This window comes from Dermacentor silvarum, chromosome 6 (genome assembly GCF_013339745.2).
Source record: "Dermacentor silvarum isolate Dsil-2018 chromosome 6, BIME_Dsil_1.4, whole genome shotgun sequence".
In the NCBI taxonomy this organism is placed as follows: domain Eukaryota; kingdom Metazoa; phylum Arthropoda; class Arachnida; order Ixodida; family Ixodidae; genus Dermacentor; species Dermacentor silvarum.
The window spans coordinates 28,172,303-28,193,917 of record NC_051159.1 but is presented as its reverse complement, the minus strand read 5'-3'; the positions used below and the strand labels follow the sequence as shown (position 1 = coordinate 28,193,917).

Sequence of the window (21,615 nt, the reverse complement as noted above, 5' to 3'; positions counted from 1 at the left end):
CTCCCTAGGGGCCATGAAATCATCTGAAGAATCGTTCAGTCCGAAAAAATGAATGCAATCTTTTTACTGCCCCCAAGAGCTCAAATTGCCAGATGCGCACCTGAAATAGCTCTGAAAGCCTGCCAGTACACTTATCATGCGTATTGGTGCTCATACTGTGACAGGAGGTGGCGGTGCACCGCATGTATAATTAAGGAATAGAATACTGTGACCCGTGACAGTGGCTCCTTTCCATTCTTGGTATGCTTCACTGCAATACATTGTAGGTGCTTAACCGCATAACATGTATAGCGTGAAGCTGACTTTTGGAAACTGGCATTATGCGGTTTGATCCTTTCTGCGCTTCAAAGCCATTGGCAAGGGTGACAAAGGTGGAGTTGGTGCCATTGCTGACATCGGCAAATTATTTTAATGGAAGACACAGAACCAAACAGCCAGAAACTTGGTAGTGAACATCGAAGCAGCTAGGACTATCGTTGGCTGCAGTGGCTGCCACTGCCAGCAGATGGGCATGCGAGAGTGCTGGTTCGAAGCTGCGAGATAATCAATATGGCAGTGGTGGTGGCTTCAGTTAATGTCGTTCCGAACCTGCGGTCATGGCGAAAATTCCAGAAAAAATTGGACGGCAAAGGGTTTCAGCATCCGAAATTTCAGACATCCTTATACATTGGCCCTTTGGGGTACCTGGCGGTGCCTCGAAGGCAGCCGAATTATCGACCATGTCTGAAAAATCGGACGTCTGAAAATTGGTTGTTGACTGTATATTTTGGTTTAGTTATATGGCACACCCAGATAATAGAATAATCTTGCACCTTGGAAGTTGAATAACCTTTATTTCCACTGGAATAATTAAATTGCTAATATGGGAATTTTAGTAGTGACATCTATCAGCTGCTGTGAATAACGTGTCCATCGCTGTGCTGAGAATATTGTAAGCTTTTGCTGAAACTCTCTATATGGGTACTTAAGAGGAAAGCTGTGGAGCTTTACAAACAAGCAGCATAATAACTTTTTTTTTTCTTACACTGAGTTAAGAAAACTGCAATGCAAACTGTTGCTGTAGTTGAAGTATACACTGAAATACACAAATTAACTGAAAATAAACATATTCAACAAAAAAAATATTTCGTGGAAACCTTTTCTGTAATAGGTGGGCAACACCTGGCAGAACACTGGAAGTGATCTTCACTCCAAGCCACCTATGGCTTCGTGTGGAACTTGCACAGACAGTTCTCGTCAGATGTGAAACAGATGTGTACATTGCATTTGCTCTGCATTACTTCTGTGTGATTGTACTGCAGCCGGAGATCTTGCATCGGTCTTTCTCATGTGACCATGTTATCAAAAGAAAGGGAGTCCTGCGCTAGACATCTTCTTCCTCGTCCTCTGTTCTTGTTCTGATCCAATAACTGACGATTGCTGCCTGTATTTTATTGTTGCCCGAAGATATTTAGCCAGTAACTTTATACTCATAACTGAAGCTCGGCAACAGAAATATATGTATCTTTTTTTCTGTAGGCTGTGGTTACTCAATCCTGCCTTCCTTGTGTATTCTTTCTGTCATGCTTTGTCATCACCATTAGTAAGGCTGCTCTTTAATTGGCCATATACCTGTTGGCTGTTTGTATAATTTAAGTTTTGCAGTCACATACAGGCTCTGAACAAGCAAATGAGATGTGCACAAATCGGCAAGGTGGGCAGAGTTTCATTGGAAGGAAAAACCACCCAAAAGAGGCCCGAAGTGAAAAGAGAAAACCCACACAAGTTTGTCAGAAAGCTTTGCAGTTGAATAAATATTCGTCCCGATTCAGGATGGTGTGACTGAGTTTGGTACCACTAGGGTACTTGCACTGCAAAATTTTCTTTCTAAAACCAGGGCAGTTTTTTTTTAAATTATTACCGTGCAACTTCTGGGTGCTTGATGATCTCTTTCATAAACGTGCCTTGGAAATTGTAGCATTTCAATAGCTGTAGAGCTATATACTAGAGGGAAATAAGGAAAGGGTAGCCAGACTAGTGGTCGACCCTGCACAGAGGAAAGGGACAAGTGATTGAAAGAAGAAAAAGGCAAAATAAAAGAAAGTTCATGGGCGCTGTACCAGATCCTTTGCAGAAGCAAACATCCTGGGTGCATGGTCTCACTCATAACTATCCCAGAAATTAGGGGTGTGCGAATACCGAATAGTAGATTTCGAATTGAATATCAAATCGAATCGAAACAAGAAAAAATGCCAAGTATCGAATCAAATGTCGAAAATATTGAATATAGAAACTGAATACCAATGAGATTCTCAGCTTAATGTGGACCTGTGTTTTATAGCAATATTTTATTGCATAGAAAGTTTTGCTTCCCAGTTTTCCCCCAAAATAGAGAGTGACTTTCCCATCTTTACGGTACGTGGGTTATCGCAAAGACAATCAGTGCAACGAACGAAAGCGTGAACCGTGCGTCACGTGACTCGATCACAGCTCCACGCATAGTCATTGTTGATGCTGTGCAGGTCGACCATGGTCAACATTGGCGCTAAAGAGCAGCTAGGCAACCTTTCATTGGTAGGTTCAGCTTGGTTTGCTACCTGTCAAAGATTTTTAATCAGAAAGGTCATGGCAAGTTAGCGCACTGCTCCCCTCCCCTCCTCGTCCATCCGCCATCCACGCAAATGTATGCAACTGGGCAGTCGGCACACTAGCCACGTGATACTTTCGTTCCCACCGTGTAAATCCAAACCTTGTCTTGTGACACGTTGCTCGAAGCTACAAAAAGGGACCGATGTGCGTCTGTGAACTGTGTCGGAAACGAGAGGTCGCCGTACAGTGTGTCGCTAAAATGGCAGCCATCTGTGAGCAACTTTGGTGCCATCCCATCCACTCGCTTTCATTTGCAAGGAAGTTTGTGGCTTTCTGAGTGTTGCACGGCTGCTACGAATAGATCTGTGCCATTTTGGCACCAAAATGTAACTTTAGTCACCGACGCCCGGCAAAACAGTGCCAATTAGAGCTAATGGCCTTGGCAGCGTGGCCGTGACGAAAATTTGGCGCTGACCGATGGGGTAACGGGCCGCAAGCCGTTGCAGAATGCATGTTGCTAATATGTTCAGACGGGTGTCTGATCATCAGTGATCGGTCATGAGTTCACGCGTACAGGTTAGATTGACAGCTGTTAATACTGTCACATAGTACACGTGTCAATACGGTGTTAATTTCGTCGTTGCGTCATGTACCTTTCTCTGTGGCCACATATCCAGCACAATCTGTATGCCTTCTGGCAGCTACTTGGCCCAATCTTCGCACGTGCTTTATCACTCTCCAAAATGCGTAACGTTTTTGCTGACGTTCCCTCTGTCCATGGTGCAATATTTTTTTTATTGGTCCTGTTAACCTAGATGAACCTTGTACCGACAGAGCTGGCCCCTGCCAACAGAGCACTGTTCTGCGAATTGCAGAGTTCGGGCTCTGTGGGTGCGATTCTTGCATCATGCCTATGTTGGGGAGTGCATGCACAGAGTAGAAGTGCTCGCAGAGACAAAGTCCGTTACTGAATAAGCCGGGGCCGCCCATCCCCGGTGCATTCCGTGCTCCTATTGTGATGAAAACAACGAAGTCAGACGCTTGCGCGCATGCAACGTGCAGCACTGCACAGGTTTCTACTCCGAATATACCAAATATTCGAAAAATCAAATAGTAGATATTCCATTCGCAAATCGAATTATTAGAATGTTCACTATTCAATATGATGATATTTGAGTATTTGCACACCCCTGCTAAAAAGCTATTTAATGACGTTGTTCTTAGCATCAGCGAACCCTGAGAAGTCAGATGCTACAGAAGCATCTTGGGTTTTGAGCCCTGGTCTGTTGGACCTCTGTGGTGCGTGCAGGTTCCCGGACGAATTCGTGCTGGGGTGCAAGACCTGGGCAAGGCGTGCATCAGCCTGACCAAGTCAGCCGGCGCTTGCCAGAGCAGCCCCGGGGACATCTACACCCAGCGGGAGCTGGCTGAGAACGCCCGCTTCGTCTCGGAAAAGGCACGTCCCCAGCTGGCACAGTTTAGGCAGGAGAGTGGTGATGCGACTGTTAACAGCAGTGAGCAGCAGATGTGAAATCTCGCATCCAAATGGGAATCAAAAGACTGAATTCCATAGAAATTGTAGGGGAAAGAATTTCTTTGAACAATGAAACCAACGCAGACACAGAAACGGCATCACTGTGTTAACAACTGCACCTTTTTGAAAATGCAGTTCCTACAAGCACAAGAAAGTGTACATACATAAAGTAAGAGGGCTTATATGAAGGTAACAGTGAGCTATCATGAAGAAAACTAATGTAACATTACATTGCAGAGTGGATACTCAAAAAATTTACTTTTCTTTCCTTACCAAATTTAATGAAACTGCAGTCTTGTTCAGTCTGCGTGGTCTGTACTTAAGCCTGTTGTTACGACGCAACTAGTATTCACCAGTGGTGGGATGGTTTCAACAGTCTGGACAGTAGATTCTAGAGTTGCCATCCCAGAATGGACTATGGGTGTGGGAGTAGCGAAATTTGAGCTCGAATCAAGTTTGAGTCGAATTGTGTCAGACAGTGTTGTAAAAGGCGTTTTATTAGCCCTTAGAGACCCAGGATGCAGCACACAGTGTTGCAGTTACACCAAGAGCACCTTTATTGCACAGCCAGCTGGCTGATAGACCTAATCCTCGATGATTGTGCTGTAGCAGGCAGTAAGAGTGTTCACGGTGTGCTGCAGGTGTCGCACATCATGGCAGCCCTGCAGGCTGGCTCACGAGGCACCCAGGCCTGCATAAACGCAGCCAGCACTGTGAGCGGCATCATTGGCGACTTGGACACGACCATCATGTTTGCCACTGCGGGCACCCTGCACTCAGAGAAGGAGGGCGACCAGTTTGTCGACCACCGGGAGAACATCCTCAAGACGGCCAAGGCCCTGGTGGAGGACACCAAGACCCTGGTGGCCGGCGCAGCATCCAGTCAGGAACAGCTGGCTGTGGCTGCGCAGAATGCCGTCTCTACCATCGTGCAGCTGGCCGAGGCAGTCAAGCTGGGCGCAGCCTCACTGGGCGCTCACAACCCGGAAGCCCAAGTGCTGCTGGTCAATGCCGTCAAGGACGTCGCTGCGGCCCTGGGTGACCTGGTGCAGGCCACCAAGGCAGCCTCAGGCAAGGGCATCGACCACCCGGCCATGGCGCACCTCAAGGACTCGGCCAAGGTACGTGTCCTCAGTGCAGGCCCAATTGTGTTAGAGAGCTGGTGAATCCCCGCGATGGCAGCACTGGCACAAAGCAAGATGCATAGCAGGACATTAGCTGACTCACGACTAAGCAGTTTCTTGGCCTGCTAGTCACACAGTGCAAGTACGCATCGCAGGTAAGCAGACTGCTTGACGTGTACACATGCCTGCAATATACGCTAGTTTTTTATCACTCGCAGCTCGGGTATGCTTGTGTGATGCAGATGTTTCTTATCCTCCTAATGTGTAAAGCTTCAATGATATTCAGGCTCTCTGCTACCATGCACAGGACAATACGACTTTGTCACTGAGAACAGGACTGCAGCCAGACACGCACATTCCTTTATGCGTGGTACAGTCGACTTCCGTTAATTTGACCCGAATTGGACCAACAACATTGAGTGAATTATCCGGCAGGTCGAATTAAACATGATGCATAAAAAAATTAAGCCAGTTCCACACTTGTTAAATCTGATAAAACAGTGGAGCTCTGCAAGTGTGGGTGTATAGTGTAGTGGGTATGACGCTCACCTTCTGACCATGAGTACCCGGGTTCAAATCCCGCCTCGCCAAGAAAGTTGATATTGTTTCTTTTTCTTTTTGTCTCTCTTTCTTTCTCTCTCTGTCTCTCTCTCCCCTTCTTTCTCTTTCTTTTTCTCTCCTTCTCATTTTCTCTTTCTGTCGCCATAGCAAGATGTGGTGCAATCGTTGGTATAATGCAACCGTATAGCTTCCGTAAATGTATGTTGTGCAAGCGTGGGTGCATAGCGCAGGCAGCGACTTCCAACGCTACTCGACGAGTGTCCAGTTCTCTGGTCGAAACTGCCGAGCCACCACCAGAGGCATCGGCTGCAGTCATGAACACCGCGCGCGTTCGGAGCAAACGCGGAAAAATGCGGACGGCGTCGGCAGCAGCTCTGTGCGTTGCCTCATTGGTGCTGCGATGCGTAGTTCGTTATCTGAAAGGGCGCGCTGCACTAACCCCATCGCCTCTCCTCAGCACCCAGTGCACCTCCTCACCTAAACACCTGCGCCATGACGTGCACTCCTCAGCCTTTCCTTCTCTTTACTTCGCTTTGCATAGCTGCGCCGAGTTTTGAGCGGCCGCTGGGCACGGCTGGAACTCAAGCTTAAACAGTTCCGCTGTTAAAATGCCAAAACACATCACCAATTCATTTGGCAGCATTTTCCAGAGTCTAACATGCCCCTGAATCAAACGTGCGCCACTTTCTTCGTGTCCAAAGCCAAAAACTAACGTAATAATTAGATTAAAGCTCCTAAACAAAGTAGAAATCTAACGCACACCCAATGTTTTAACAAAAAAATATGTGTTGCACAATGGCAGCCGTTTTTCTAAAGTCAGCTTCGCCGCAGTACGTGAGTGTTTGCAGTAAAGCATACGAACATTGTGAAGGCTGATTTGGTTTCAGATGCGATTACACCGCGCTGGCAATTTTCGGCCCAATTTTCTTGACGAAAGAAAATGTGAGCATTGGAAACGGGTAACTACCATAATCAGACATTGTGAGGTACGGTTATTGCTTAAAAATCTTCCTAGGGCAAGCCGAAAATAAGTGTTTTTGATGGGAGGTGGTGGCGTGTTCAGTGCATTCACTTTCCCCTAAGCCCTGCTGAGACAGACACTGCCGCTAAAGGGGTTACCATAGGGGTCAGGCGCTTGCATGCTGACTGACCAAGTTTGAATTATCCGGCGAAGGCCAATTTTATAATCAAAATAACAAATGTATTGGCCCATAAAAATGCACGGGCATTAGCCTAAAACTTTTGGTCGGGATCACATTACCAAAAAAATCGAATTAACCGGAGTCTTAATAGAAGTCTACTGTAGTAGCCCTGTTTTCAATCATTCAAGGTGGACTAAAAGGCCTCTGCAAGTCATTGAAGCTTTTGATATTAGAAGGAAAAATAACACGTGCATCAATCTGCTTCTCTGAGTGGTGAAGAACTTCAGCTCGCCAGCACGTGTCGAGCTAAGGCAGTTTTTTTTCTTCCTCATGCACATCCACATTCCTAATGGTTTTGTTTGCATTTTTTGTCTTGTTACTAGCATACTTGTTTTGTCTGTCCAGCAAAATGTGAGTGAGCGGACGGGCTTCAATTTGATGCCTTGACTTCATGCAGTAGTGAACAAAAGATATGATATTTTGCATTTGGGTCTTGTGTGGTCAGCTGCTGAGAATGGTGGTGCTGCTTTATGCCAGACCACTAGCCTGGGGCAATAGTGTCTTGAGCACGCACTGCCATCCTACTCTACTCACACTGCATAGCCCACCCACCATGTCCCTGTAGGAGCGTCTGCATCAGCAGGCGTTTGGTGTGTTGCGACACCACGTACTCGAGCACATGGGGGTCGGACCCTCCCGCGCTTAACCGTGTGTGGCTAGCCATGACCGGGGAAAAGGGGATCCTGGGGGTTGAGCCGATGCCAGGAGCATGGACCCTTATTGCCCCTCGGTAGAGGCGGCAAACCCCTGGGTGCGTCGGTTATAACGACCACAATTCAGTGTATTTAGGATTTTTTTACCCTGCCAATTTAAACTGCTTCCAGATATAACGAAAATTTTTTAATTACCTTACTGTTACAACGAATGCTGCGAACCCGGTCACGGTAAAAAGAGGGTTTACACGAAGTGCCAAAACACAGAAGCACAACCAAACTGGGCACACGGCAGCGCTCGCCCCGCTGCAGTCCAACCACGACGATGACATGGCCTTCGAGATAAGCGAGCAACTGCCACATGCGGATTTCAGAAGCTGCAAAGAAAGTCGCTCGCTTTCAAGTCAGGGCATACAGCATAAACAGCATGGAGCGGGGCATGCAGTGGCGCCTGCACCGGAACTATATCGGATGCCATGACGGTGACACTCTCAGTTTTGCGCAATTTTCTGTGTGGCACTACGTGCATTGCAGCTATTTCAACGATTTGGAACAACCATCTATGTCCTTCCACCGTGGGAACAATGGTCGCTTAATGTTGCTATCATTAGTGTCGATATTCACGCGACCCAAGTCGGTGAGAACGCTGTGCCTTGAGCCGCCACCATGCAACGTTGCAAAGGGTCAGTGGTTACTACGCCGTTATCAGGAGATCACGATTCAGCGACGCTTTGTTTACGCATTGCCGATTACTGATATTGATTCGCGGGGACATTCTACTTTTCAAACATCAACATTTTTTTGCCCGAAGCGACATAGATAATGTAGCTTTACAGCTCTTGTGTGGCTGACATGCCGTTATAGCACCGAGACCACGATGTCCGAGACCTTTGCAGAATGGCGGCATGCCACAGTGGTTTCCGAAGTTTATGCTTCCGGCCAACCAGAACGCTTTACTCTCATGGGCAGAATACAGTCATGTCCCACTGGCAGTAAAATATATTGCACGCGCTTGAATAAATAATGGCGGCTGCACTCGCAGTTTCGAAATCACAGGCGAGTGGAACCGGGGGCCATTTTGAAAGCACTCTATGACACCACATTTCATTCTTTAGATGAACGTTTCTAACAGAAATTTGCAGCTAGGTGCAGAAACACACAGGGACAAAAATGACCTGAGAATCTGGTTTGCGGACCAATGTGCTACCGAATTGTAACAACTGCCAGTGCCAGCTCCAGTGCCGTTAATTCTTTAGCATATTTTAGGGCAAGCCCATACACATCGAACTTCTGATATAATGACCACTTTTTGCGGTACTAATCGAGGTCGTTATAAATAGATTCAACTTGTAGTCTCCGGGTTCTCTCAAGCCGCCTTTGTCCCTAAGGCTTAGGCTTGACGGCCAACTCCCTTGTGCTTGCCCTGTACTACCGTGGTTCGGCGGTATCAGGATTGGCAGAAACACGACAACGCACGATAGTGTAACAAGTACAAACAGGGTTTATTGCTCCAGGGGGAATTTGCTTGGAAGCAGGCTATAGAGTCGACCTCGACGTTTGTCGAGGTCGAGCGTGGTCGAACGAGGTAGGGCACGACAAAGGAAGGGAACGAGATGGTTACCTGAGCTCCGTCCTTCGTCACGGCTCGCAGTCGTCTCCTCCGTCCCCGGCGTGCGCCGGTCGCGCCGATCGCGACCGCCCCGCCTCGTTCTGGGCTTGGTCCAATGGGCGCGGGACTCCGCGGCCACGTGACGGTCTACGTATGTGACCGGTTCGAAGGGAGGGGGTGAGCTCGCGCCGCCGGGAAGCCGCCTGGCCTTCCCGAGCGGGAGAACCGTGCAAGGAGCGTCTGCTCTACTCGCGTCTCCTGGCGCGCCTCTGGACGTGCGGAATTATCGGTTTCCATAATCCCCACAGACTGTAGCAGTAACGTGCAACTGACATTTGCAGCACCTATTGTACACTTTCTGCGGCGTCCCCTTGTTGGGCTCCATGGTGGTGGCTGGCCTTACTGCTGAAATAAGGATACCTTCATGGCTAGTTCCTTCCCCCAACTCCCAGATCACTCCCAGAAACGAGGGCGCGCCAAAGAAGTTTCAAGTTTCTTGGTCACCAAAGAGAGAATTTCCTGCACTATCACATAATACATAGTGAGAGACCGGAGAAGACACTGAGAGTCATCTCACCGTTTCTCATTTCCCAATGTATGACAGAAGCTATAGGTCCAGGTTACTAGGCTACGAAGTTGGTCAACAGCGGTCTCCTCTTGGAGCACCGCGATAAAAAGCAGTATGAAAAGCTACCTAATCTAGTGTCTTTCGGAGAAATTCCAGTCACAGTCATCCCTCACCATACCATGCACACCATCCGAGGTAAAATGAGTTAAGATGAGGACCAATGGAAAAGAAAGTCAAGTGAAACACCTTTGGATCAAGTGCGCTACCCAAGACCATTGAGGCCGGGTATGTGAAGATCCATGTCACGCCACACGTGCCAAACCCTCTGAGATGGTTCAGATGCTGAAGATTCGGCCATGGTTACCACAACTTCCGAGGTCGACTGACCTGTGCTAAATGCAGCGTTCATGAACACCCATCTGAAACATGTGAGAATGATCTACATTGTGTGAACTGTGATGGGGGGAGCATTCCGCATACTCGTGGTCGTGCCCTACCTGGAAAAAAGAAAAAGAAATAGTTGCACTGTAAGTCTAGGAGAACATATTGTTTAATGAGGCACACAGGCTGGTGTCCTACCTGCGGAAGAATAGCTTTGCCCAAGTGGCGCATCAAGGGGCAGTGTCACAATGTCTTCTGGCAGCTGTCTGACCCGCTCGCAGTGAGCCAGCGGCAACATCAACTGGCCCCTTGGTGGTTGCAGTTAACACTGCTCCGCCATCCAAGACACGCCCATCGACCTCCCGGCTGGTGTCCTCGAGGGATTCGTCTCTCGGGGCGAGGCCTTCCCTGTGAACAAATCGCTCGCAAGAGCACCGGTGTCAGCGCGCGCAAGAGGCGATGGACACGACTTCCAGCCAGACTGTGCAGCCAGTACCTAAGGAGCGGCGAGAATCTCTCGACCGCTCCAAAAAAGAGAAACCCCGCATCACAGAGCCTGAAAAGGTTTTTTTAAAGATGCACGAAACTCCTTTTTTAATATGGGCACTCAAATAGTTCAATGGAACGTCGGAGATCTTCTTCACAATCTTTAAGATCTTAAAGAACTTCGCACATTTAGTCCGAGGGGGCTGTGTGTTCGAGAAACACACCTCAAACGTATGCAAAAAAAATTTTATGACAATGCGCTATTTTTCGTAAAAGCTGTGATGACACTTTCCCGTCATCTGGTTGTGTGGCTGTCATAGTTGATAGAGGTGTTGCCTGCCGGGAACTAGTACTCCGTACACCCCTAGAGGCAATTGCTGTCTGAGAGGTGTTGTTTGATAAGCTAGTCACGGTCAGCTCTATACACATCCCTCCCACTTCTCAACTTCATAAAACCAAATTTCAGAACTACATTGTTTAGCTTCCAGAGCCATACATAGTTAGTGGAGATTAAATGCGCATAACACTTGATGATGATGATGAACACTTGGAGACTACTGTTGCAATGGAAGAAAGTGTTTAATAGAAAACTTCCTCTTTTCCTCAGACGCATGCTTACTCAAAAAGGAGACGACATACTATAGCGTCGCACATAAAACCTACTCCTCAATTGACTTGAGCATACTATCCAGCACACTCATGCCATACCTCGATTGGAATGTTATTAGAACCCTTATGGAAATGATCACTTCCCAATAGTCTTAAATGCTACAAAACAGGTCGAATGTTCCCCACATGTTCCCCGATGGAAGGTTAAACCAGCGAACTGAGTACCCTTCCGAGATATCACATATTTAAGTCGGGATGGCATAGCTGGTTTTAATATAGACGATGATGTGGCTCACCTAGGGTTTGTAGCAGAGGCTGCCACAAAATGCATTCAACAATCTAACAGGCTAGCCAATAAACATCGCATCCTATGGTGGAACAACGAATGTAGAAAAGCACGGAAAAAACAAAACAAAGCTTGGAGGTTGCTTCGTGACTCTCCAACACATATACAGTAAAAGCTCGTTAATTCACACCTCGTTAATTCGAATTTCCGAATAATTTGAACTAAGTGGCACGGTCCGGCCATGCTCCATAGAGCCCCATGTATTGAAAAGCTCATTAATTCGAAGGCTAATCCAGTCCGCCACGGATAATTCGAACTGCATGCCGCCGTAGCCAGCTCACAGTCTCCGCTGTTAAGCGACAGATGGCGCGACATACGCTATCATCATCGCGTGTTTTTAGGGGGCAGCACTTGCCTTTATTCGCAAATGCTCTGCCGCATCGTCGTGGACAGTGGGATACCCAGTGCGTCCGGTGGCAACCCCAAGGTCGGCCACTCTCTCTCCGTCGCTAGTGCACTCAGAACGTCTAAGCCTACGACGGGTGCACCGTTGCTCTCTTTTGTTCTGTCCCTGGCGGGACGTGTTCGTCGCAGGCCAACACTGCTCGCGTGCCACTATGTTGTCGCGTGGCAAGTACCGTGCTAAAACATTGAAGGAGAAATTGGAAATTCTGTGGGAAGTGGATGCAGGGAAATTGAGCAAGAACGAAATCACCAAGAAGCACGATATACCAAGAAGCACGCTGTCGGCATACATCCGGAATAAGACGATGATTGAGGACTCCTATGCAGCTGAAACTTTCGCCAAGGATTGGAAAATGCTCCGTACGGCTAAGCACCCGGACCAGGAGGCAGTGTTACTCTCATGGATGAAGAAAAAACGGAGACAGGATAACCCATTGAGTGGCCCCATCATCGTAGCGAAGGCGGCTGATTTCACGCAACGTCTGAATGTCTCCCGACTTCGCCGCTTCAGACGGATGGTTTCACCGCTTCAGGGAAAGAGACACGATCTCGTTTTGAGCAGTGTATGCGGCGAAGCCAAAGCTGTAGACGCAGAAGCCTGCACCGTGTGGCGGAATGGTGTGCTACTAGACCCCCTGAACAGGTACACACCATCAGATATTTTCAATGCTGATGAGATCGCCTTGTTTTTTAAACTCTTACCCGACAAATCTATCACGTACAAGGGGGACGCGTGCGCAGGTGGAAAGTGCAGGAAAGAGCGCGTGACGGTGTTGCTCGGGGCCAACATGAGTGGAACAGAGAAGCTCCCCCTATTTGTGATAGGGAAGTCACAGAAACCTCGATGTTTTAAAGGGACACTAAAGGGAAAAATTATTTCTTCTCTATCAGTAGATTACCCTTCCACAATACCGAAAACACCACTCTTACCACGTGAAGCCGCTTGGTAAGCCAGAAAGAAACGAAAAACACAGAAGGCAAGTGGCGACACCACCTTGAAGTTCCCGCACCAGCTCACCGTGACGTCATGGATTTTGACTTCGTCCTCTAGGTCCCAGTTAATTCTTTAGCGGTAAAGATTGACTGCATTGTGTTCTAAAGGAGCCCAACACTGAATATGGCAAGTTTCACGAACTTTTACTGAGCCAACGAGGCCCAAATACGAAAAATTACTTTGGAAGTCGTGACTCCACATTGAAATTCTAACGTTGGGGCTTCCGCGCGAAATTCAGTAACTAACTTTGAGCTTCGTTTTCTCTTCTAATAATTCACCTATTGCAGTGTAATTAACGACAGCAGAGTTTTCGAAGAATACTTTATCATTCTAAGTTCATTTGTTGTCTTGCTTTAGTGCCCCTTTAAGAACATCTGCATGCTGCCGGCGGACTATGCTGCTAATAAGAAGGCTTGGATGACAGGCGAGCTTTTCAAGCAGTGGCTGAGGAAGCTAGGCCGAAAGTTTGAGCTCAGCAAGAGGCAGGTTCTCCCCCTCGTCGACAACTGCTCGGCGTACAAAGTGGAAATCGAATTGAGAGCCATTGAGCTGGTTTTTCTTCCAGCAAACACCACTGCGGCTCTTCAGCCCATGGATCAGGTCGTTATAAAAATTTTGAAAAGTTTAGACACCACGTTCTTGAAAAGTTGCTCCTGTGCTCCGATAATGAGAAAAGCCACACCACGACTCTGCTCACAGCCCTGCACATGCTTGTGCGTGTCTGGAATCAGGTAACCACAGAAACAATTGCAAATTGTTTCTGGCACTGCGGCTTTAGAGCCCTTAATGCACACTCTAATGAAGTTGACGAGGAGGTCCGCGCTCCGGTTCATGTACGAGAGGGGCTCGGCGATGCGGACTTCGGCGACTACGTGAATGTCAAGAGCTGCGCCGCAGTCTGCGGTGCCGTGACAGATGATGAAATCATCGCCCAAGTCGTCAGCGAAGACGAAGAATCAGATGTGGACGATGAGGATGACGACGCGAATGATGAAGATGATGTCGGTGAAACACCGGTACGACCTTCGTTGTCGCAGGTGATGGACGGACTGAATCACGCCCGGCTTTTCTTCAGTTTCGAAGAAGGCGAAGACGATGCTTTTCCGCTCATTCGAGCTCTGGAAGATAAAGTGACAGCAATCGTTTTCAGAGGGAAAAGCAAAAAAACCATTACGGACTTTTTTTTTTTTGCAAATAAACGTACCCAGAGGTGCTGTACTTGTTTTTTGTCATCAGATATGGCCTTTTTTTAATCACTTTCATTAGTTCAAATTTCAGTTAATTTGAACTCCTTAAGTGTCCCCGTGAAATTCGAATTAACGAGCTTTTACTGTAGCACACACTCATACCTCTTGACAGGCGATGCCCCACCTATCTGTGGTAAATGTGGCGAGATGTTGACAGTCCTGCACATATTCCTAAAATGTTGTGAAATAGAAGCACAGATAAAGAAATGCTTTTATTTACCATACCGTCAGCAAGTTCTACTTCATCCAGCAATGTTCCTTCGCAATGACCAGCTTTTTGATAGCAAATCAATTTTAGCTTTTTTAAGTGATCTTTGTTACCGCATGTTATACACGCAAGTGATCTGTAGCACAGCCTCATATTGGAGGCTACTGCTGCGATTGTAGCATTTCGAACACAAGCTTGCTTGCCCTTGCGTACAAGGGCCCAGGTGTGAGGTATTAGTGCTACCTGAATACTCTTACATTTTAATCTTGCTATCACTTTGCAACATATAATTTATGTTCATAGCTCACCTCGCATGTCACAGTAAGGCCCCTAAACCACCTCAGATATTTTTTGAACATTTCAAGTAAACACATGCATCGAGTTAAGAATGCCGTCACGATCAACGATGCAGTTACACCAAGAGCTTGCAATGTAGTCATCTGCATCATTTTGTAGGATCACTGCAGTTTTGCATTAATGTTGCAAATGACAAATTAGTGCTTTTTGCTTTTAACAATTCTGGAGTTGTTAAGTGCTCTGCATGCTCTGGCAGTTGGCACCTGTGGTATGGCTTCCTCAGCACAGTATCGAGTGAAACCGAGACCCAAGATGCTGCTTGCCAGCTTGGATGCTTCTATTTAAACAGTCAGTTGAATTGAACCATTTTATCATTAAACTGTACAGATCAGTCATGCTGCCTTCTACAATTTCCTTCACTCAATTGCTGCTTGGTGCATGGATCAACCTGAACACTGATTGGTCAGTCAACCGAATCTGGCCAGTCTTTGCATGAAGGTGCTTGTCATTCTTGCCTGGGATGGTATGGCACCAACTGCTGTACATCATTTGCTACTTGCACAACAGAATGTGGCTATGATAAGATCGATGCATTCGGCAGACAGCTGCTTCACCTTGCGCCCTGACTTGTGAGTTGCAGCTGCGTTTTATCCTTAGTGGGCCTAGGAAGAACTCACCCATGTGACCGTGTAGGCTTCATTGCAGGCCAGAGCAAACTAACGCTCAAGCCGACCTCTCTTCCTTTCTTCAAATAAACCTCTCTCTCTCTCATTGCTAGGTGAAGAGTTGCAATATTTGGAAATGTGCACAACCAGGTGAAAATGTGATGCTTTATTCATAAAAATGCTCCAGAAGAAAAGCGTAAAGCCAGGGTTATGTCTAAGATTGCTTGCTTCCTATGCTGTCGAAGATGACCACCATCAGCAATAGGTTGCGAATTTCCATACTTTCTTACTCCTTTTCTTTTGTGTGTGTGTGCATGTGTGTATGTGTACATGTGTGTGTGTGTGTGTGTGTGTGTGTGTGTGTGTGCGTGTGTGTGTGTGCGCGCGCGCGCGCGCACTTGGTTCATTTTAAACAAAGTGGAAAGGATATTGAATTCAGAACTGTAATGGACAAATCATGCATGTGCAGTTCAGTGCGCGTATGTTTAATGTTTGCTATAAATTAAGTGTTCGCTAATGCTTTGAGTGTTACTGTACTACAGTAATGACCTGCTGGCTTGCCTAATATGTTACAAAAATTCACAGTAGGTAGCACTGCTTGATCACTATCAACAAAATAACCACAAGCTGCTGTTTTGTCTTTGCATATGTATCTCAAACGCTCGTTAGGTCTCTGAACTTTAGGTTCTGAGAGGGCCAACTTGAGACCTGTTGTCAATCTATTACACAAAATCAAAATTGGCACCACGGTTTAACTTTGCAAACAATGCGCATCTCATTTTCTTTTCTTTTATGGGTTAATGAGTGAAAGAATACCTTATATTGTTGTAATTTATCTGCATTTCTTGAGTTCATTGGCCTCCCTTATATGTCACAGTTCGTCTAAGGTGCTTTATTGCTCATTCTCTGCAGCAGCTCATCTTGAAGTCCCAATTTTTGTTTGTCACCATTTCTTTGCAACTTTCTCGAGCTCCAGAGAAACAATGCCATGGTGTGTTCTATCAGAAGCAACCGGAATTTTGTCCCTCTGTTGATTTTTTTGCAGAGATGTTGCTTGTGCACTGCAGGAAAGCACTGCACAGCCACACAGGGGGAATTATTACTCTAACTAGCCTGTGGCCCACATTGTGCTGAACATGTTAAGCGAGCGTACATGGACTTGAGCAAATACTAGTGTAAAATAGTAATTTTGGAGTATAGTTTGCGACCACATCTGTAGCCCTTCTTCTAAAGCTTATTGAAACCTCTTTGCTGAATATCAACTATTCCTATTCTTCAGGTGAGTCACAGCCTCAAGAAAGTTCAGATAGGAAAAACATTTTAAAGGTATGAAGAATGATAGAGGTGGAAGATCAAATTTATTCCTGCGCTGGTATTTATAAAGCGTTGTGTAATGAACGTAAGAACATCCAAGAGCGGAGAAGACAAGAGGGTAGAATGCTCGGTATAGAAGAAATTTTCTGCACTAAGCTCTGAATCCAAGCAAGTTGTTAAGGTAACTGATGTTGTCTTAAGAGGAAGCTTTAGCTCAGGGCCTCCTATCTAAATACATGGGAAAGGAGAAATCATTTTTCTCGGCAACCACTGCACCAAATTTGATTAGATTTGTGGCATTTAAAAGAAAACGTTATAATATTTAATGTAGGTCGTCAATTTTTTAATAAAAATTTACAAAAATTGCACATTTTCAGAAAACGAGACTCAAGTTTACCACTCTGTAACTCACCAATGAAAAATTATATCATATTTCTGGAAATTGCCACTAACTGTACATCTAAAGCTGACAAAATTGATATATTATACATGGCTCTCACATAAACCACTAATTTATGAGTAGAACTTTTGCAAAACCTTTGCAAACAATGTAAAGAATTCACGTAAGATATAGATGGACATATCAAATTCATGTTCATATCAAATTCATGTTCTATAGCTAGAACAGCTTCGCTGTTAGAAGTCGCAGTTTCGTCCGATAGGCAAACCTTATATTGCGATAAAAAATGCATAGACAGCTATACGAAGTAAGGATAGTAGTTTTATCGGCCGTAGAAACTTGCAAAGTAATTTAACCAGCATGGTGTCAGCGCCCACAGGCAAACATGAACACATCACACTCAACCGCGGACACTCACTGTCAAAACGCTGGATTGAGGAAGCGCGGCAGCAACAGCGAGTGAAGTGACCTTCGTGCCGCTTACCGCTTCAACGCAAACTGAGCGTGTCCGCGATACCGTGTCCATGTCTGCGATAACGAAGCACGCACAAAGTTATAAGCCACCATCGCGCTTAGACTCAGCCCCCGACGCAGGTCGCTTTCAAGATAGCGTGTGCGAGGCCGTACAATGCACAGTTGCTGCGCCGCCGCCCTCCCTCTCCTCCCCCTGGCGCCATACGCATGACGGAATACGGCGCGCTTTCTCCCCGCTTTCCTCCCTCGAACGCAGGGCATAGAGCTGCGATCGTAGGCGCCGGTGGCAAAAATGCGCCTGGAGCGTCCATATGATTGCTGTCGCAATAAAAGTAGGAGCCACACAGTACGATTCGGCGTCCGATACGGCATCTGAAACAATCGTACCCGCCGGACGCACATCGAATGCCGAATCGTACCGTGTCTCTCCTACTTCACGGCAGCAAATTCAGGGTGCATTTATTACGCGGGAGAAAGAAAAATCCTAATTTTTACGACGAAAGTTGGAGGTGCGCTCATTATGCGAGTGCGTTTGTAGGATGACGTGACGGTGGCCGAACGAGCCGTGCCGTCGTCTCTACTTTTACAGAAGGGCAAAGGGAGCGAGCCAAGCGGCGGCTGCGACGACCAGCGTGGCTGGCTTCTAGAACGACACTGCGCGGGCCAAGCTTACTCCTCGAGCATGCGCTGCGCATCTTTATTTTCACCTCTTTGCAGCGCCGATCATAGCGCTCCACACTGCGGTGGCGGTGGGCACTACAGGGCCCCCCGCCCAGACAGAACGTCGAAATGGCGATCCAGTGAAACCGCGTTTCGTAAGTGTCCGTGGACAGTCCAAGTCGTTAACGTGAAGGCTGTCGAGTTGCCGCGCAGAGCTCAGGCGGGCGGCACTGGGAGCTCCGCAACGGACGAGGCACTCACTGAACGGACGCTGTTGGGAGGTGCGCGTCCAGTCAGCGATAGAATCGGCACATGTGTCTCGAGGAAGGAGGAACTGGTAGTCCTTTGAGGCGAATGGCGCGTCGACGGTACCAGCACGAGCGTTGCCGGTGGCGTATTATGGACCGCACCGTTGCATGGCGTGTAGGGTGCGCGCACGAGCGATGGAGTCGAAGCCCTGGACGGGCCATGACGCTTGCATTGCATGTGGACGTGGCACACCCTGTTGGGAGGTGACAACGATCCGGCGCGGCCGGCGATGGGGTACATCACGAGGAAGCCACAGACTGGCCGGGAAAAGTGGGGTCAGGGGTCGCAGGAGTGTCCGGTGGTTCGTTGAGGATGCCTGAAGTGGGATGCAACGCAGCCGGCACTGCGACATCGCAAAAGCCGGGAGCGGGACGAGGCCATGAGGTGCTCAGCGACAAGGCGCGAGTGTTCGCGGAGACAGCACAGGTGAAGACCCGGATGGGCTGGGTATGCGGAGTGACCTGTGCCAACTGCGCTGAAGAGTGCGCTGACCGCTGGAGATATGGCCCGTTCGATGTCGGGTGTCGCAGAAGGTCGTGGCCTGTGTCCGCGGTGGCGATAGCCGGCAGGGTCAGACGCAGTGGGATCGGCACGGTGCCAAGCTCGCGCGCCGCCTCGGAGCTCGCCTCAGCGGACTGCGTGGGCGGGTCGCATGTCATTGTCGGAGGAGCGATGGCGTTGGAGACAGACCCGATGGCATGCGGCACAGGAGCCGGCGTTGGAACGGCGATGTCTCCACTACCACGTGTCACCGTCGGTGGCGATAAAGGCGATGAGGTGGCCTGAGAACGATGGCGTATGGACGCAGGAGCGGATGCGCTTGGGGCTGTCCGTGAGGGTGTTGACGGAGATGAGTTGCGTACCGTGTGGTCAACCTCTGGAAGAGGGCGGTAGGCAGTGCTGTAGAAGTTGAGGATGGACTGCCGCAGTTCGTCGGACAGGCATGGGCCAGGTGATGGAACGCCGAGGTGGAGAGCAAGCGGCAGGAAGTCGGAGACTACCGCTTACTTGAACTCCTGAATCCATATGTGGTTCAGCTTCAGAGCTGCCTCCAACTGGGTGAACCATGCGCCGACGTAGCTGGACGAGAACGGCGGCAGTGGTGGGTCGAACTGTGGCTCCAGCCAGGTGGCCATGGCAGCGTGTTGCTCGGTGCAAGACGCATTCTTCCAGGTCACCACTGTAGGAGGACGTGACGGCAGCCGAACGAGCCGTGTTGTCGTCCCTACTTTTATTGCGATAGCAATTATATGGACACTCAAAGAGGATTTCTGCCGTTGCTGTGAGGTTCCGTATAACGTCAACGGCGACGAATTCGTCGCCGCACGCCAGACGCTGTATGTGCGAGTGAAAGGGCGTAAGGGACACGCGCTTTCACGGGGAGCGAACGCACGGCGGAGAACAAACGCGCGTTCTGCGCCGTGCTCCCTGAAGGGCTGCAGAATTAAGCGTCTCTTCCCTCCTTTACAATCACCATATATATAAAGCAAACGCGACTTCTTCCGTCGCGCGAAAGGCCGTGGGGGGACGGGAGGAAGAGGAGGCAACATTTAGCTGCGGCATGAAATGTGTATTTATATAAAAACGTTGCGAGGCGAGAAGGTGGTAAAGACTTCCGACGCTGCTCGACGAGTTTCCCGTTCTTATCTCGTCGAAAACCTCCGAGCCGCCCCCAGAGGCCCTGGCAACAGTCACCAACACCCCGCGCACATTCGGTGCTAACGCGGGCAAAACGGCGACGGCGTCGACAACAGTTCTGCGCATTGCTGGTGCTGCTGCATGTCCAAGTTTATACAGCTGATAAAACTACTATCCTTACTCCGTATAGCTCTCTGCTAAGTTGCTATCACAATTGATGCTTCGCCTTTCGGGTGAAACTGCGACATTTTTTACAGAAGAGCGAATCTGGCTTCTAGAATGACACTGCGCGTGCCGAACTTGCTCCTTGAGCACGCGCTGCACATCTTTATTTTCTCATCTTTGCAGCGCCGACCATAGCGCTTTGCATTGCAGCGTCGGCTCTACGTGTTCATTACGCAAGCAAATACATTACTACATACTGTGTACTGTGACAATTGCCCCTTCCCATTCTTAGTATGCTTCACCGCAATAATTCGCGTACGCTTCACCACGTAACATTGCTGTATTAAGGTGAAGCTGAATTTCAGGAACCAGTATAAGACAACGCGCCATGCTTTCCAAGCTTCCAAGCCACTGGCGAGGGTTACAAGGGCGGAGTCAGCGCCATTGCTGACAGTGGCTAATTCTTTCACAGAAGAACATGGCACCAAACAGCAAGAAGCTTGGTAGCAAACGTTCCACCAGGTAGGCCTAGCGTTGCTGCAGCGGTGGCTACAGCTGCCAGCGGATTTGCGTGCAAGAGCGCCTGTTCGAGGCGATGACATAATCAAAATGGCAGCGGTGTTGGCTTTGACAGTGCCGTTTCGGACCTGCAGATATGGCAAAAACTTCGGAAAATCGGACGGCGAAGGGTTTTTGCGTCTAAAATTTCAGACGTTCTTATACATTGACTTTATGGGGTACACGGCGGTGCCACAAAGGCGTCCGAATTATCAGACATGTCCGAAAAATCAGGCGTCCGGAAAATCACTCGTTGACTGTATTTTAATAGGTGGCATTGAAGTTGGGCCCAAGCTAAAGCTTCCTCTTAAGAACTAGCTTGGATTCAGACCTTGGAACCTACGAATGTTTTTGTCAGCCAAGTGCCCGAGAATGTGGATGTACAATTGAAAGTGATAGAGTGCGCGCAGGGTTTTCACATTATTCACAGCTGAATTCACTTTGGTCCCTTTATCTCTCTAAATAAGATGGTTTCTCAGGCTACCTGGTACAACAGTCTTAAACAGCACAATTAAAGGGCAGGACAAGAAGCTAACACATGACAGCGCTGCAATCTACAACTATTTGTATTTTTGAAGTGCTCATGACAGCACTTGCAACTCACTCAGACAACGCTGAGAATACTCACAATAGCGTTGTC

The 21,615-nt window shown here is 48.1% G+C and overlaps 1 protein-coding gene across 5 annotated transcripts in view; it reads left to right on the top strand.

Moving 5' to 3' along the window:
• Positions 1 to 21,615, top strand: part of LOC119455349 (talin-2) — a 324,493-nt gene that overhangs the window by 263,767 nt on the left and 39,111 nt on the right. For all 5 annotated transcript variants that reach the window (XM_049668712.1, XM_049668713.1, XM_037716732.2 and 2 more), the window contains exons 44-45: positions 3,878 to 4,024; positions 4,744 to 5,223. In XM_049668712.1, coding sequence (XP_049524669.1) covers positions 3,878 to 4,024; positions 4,744 to 5,223 — 627 coding nt within the window. The remainder of the gene's footprint in view (positions 1 to 3,877; positions 4,025 to 4,743; positions 5,224 to 21,615) is intronic.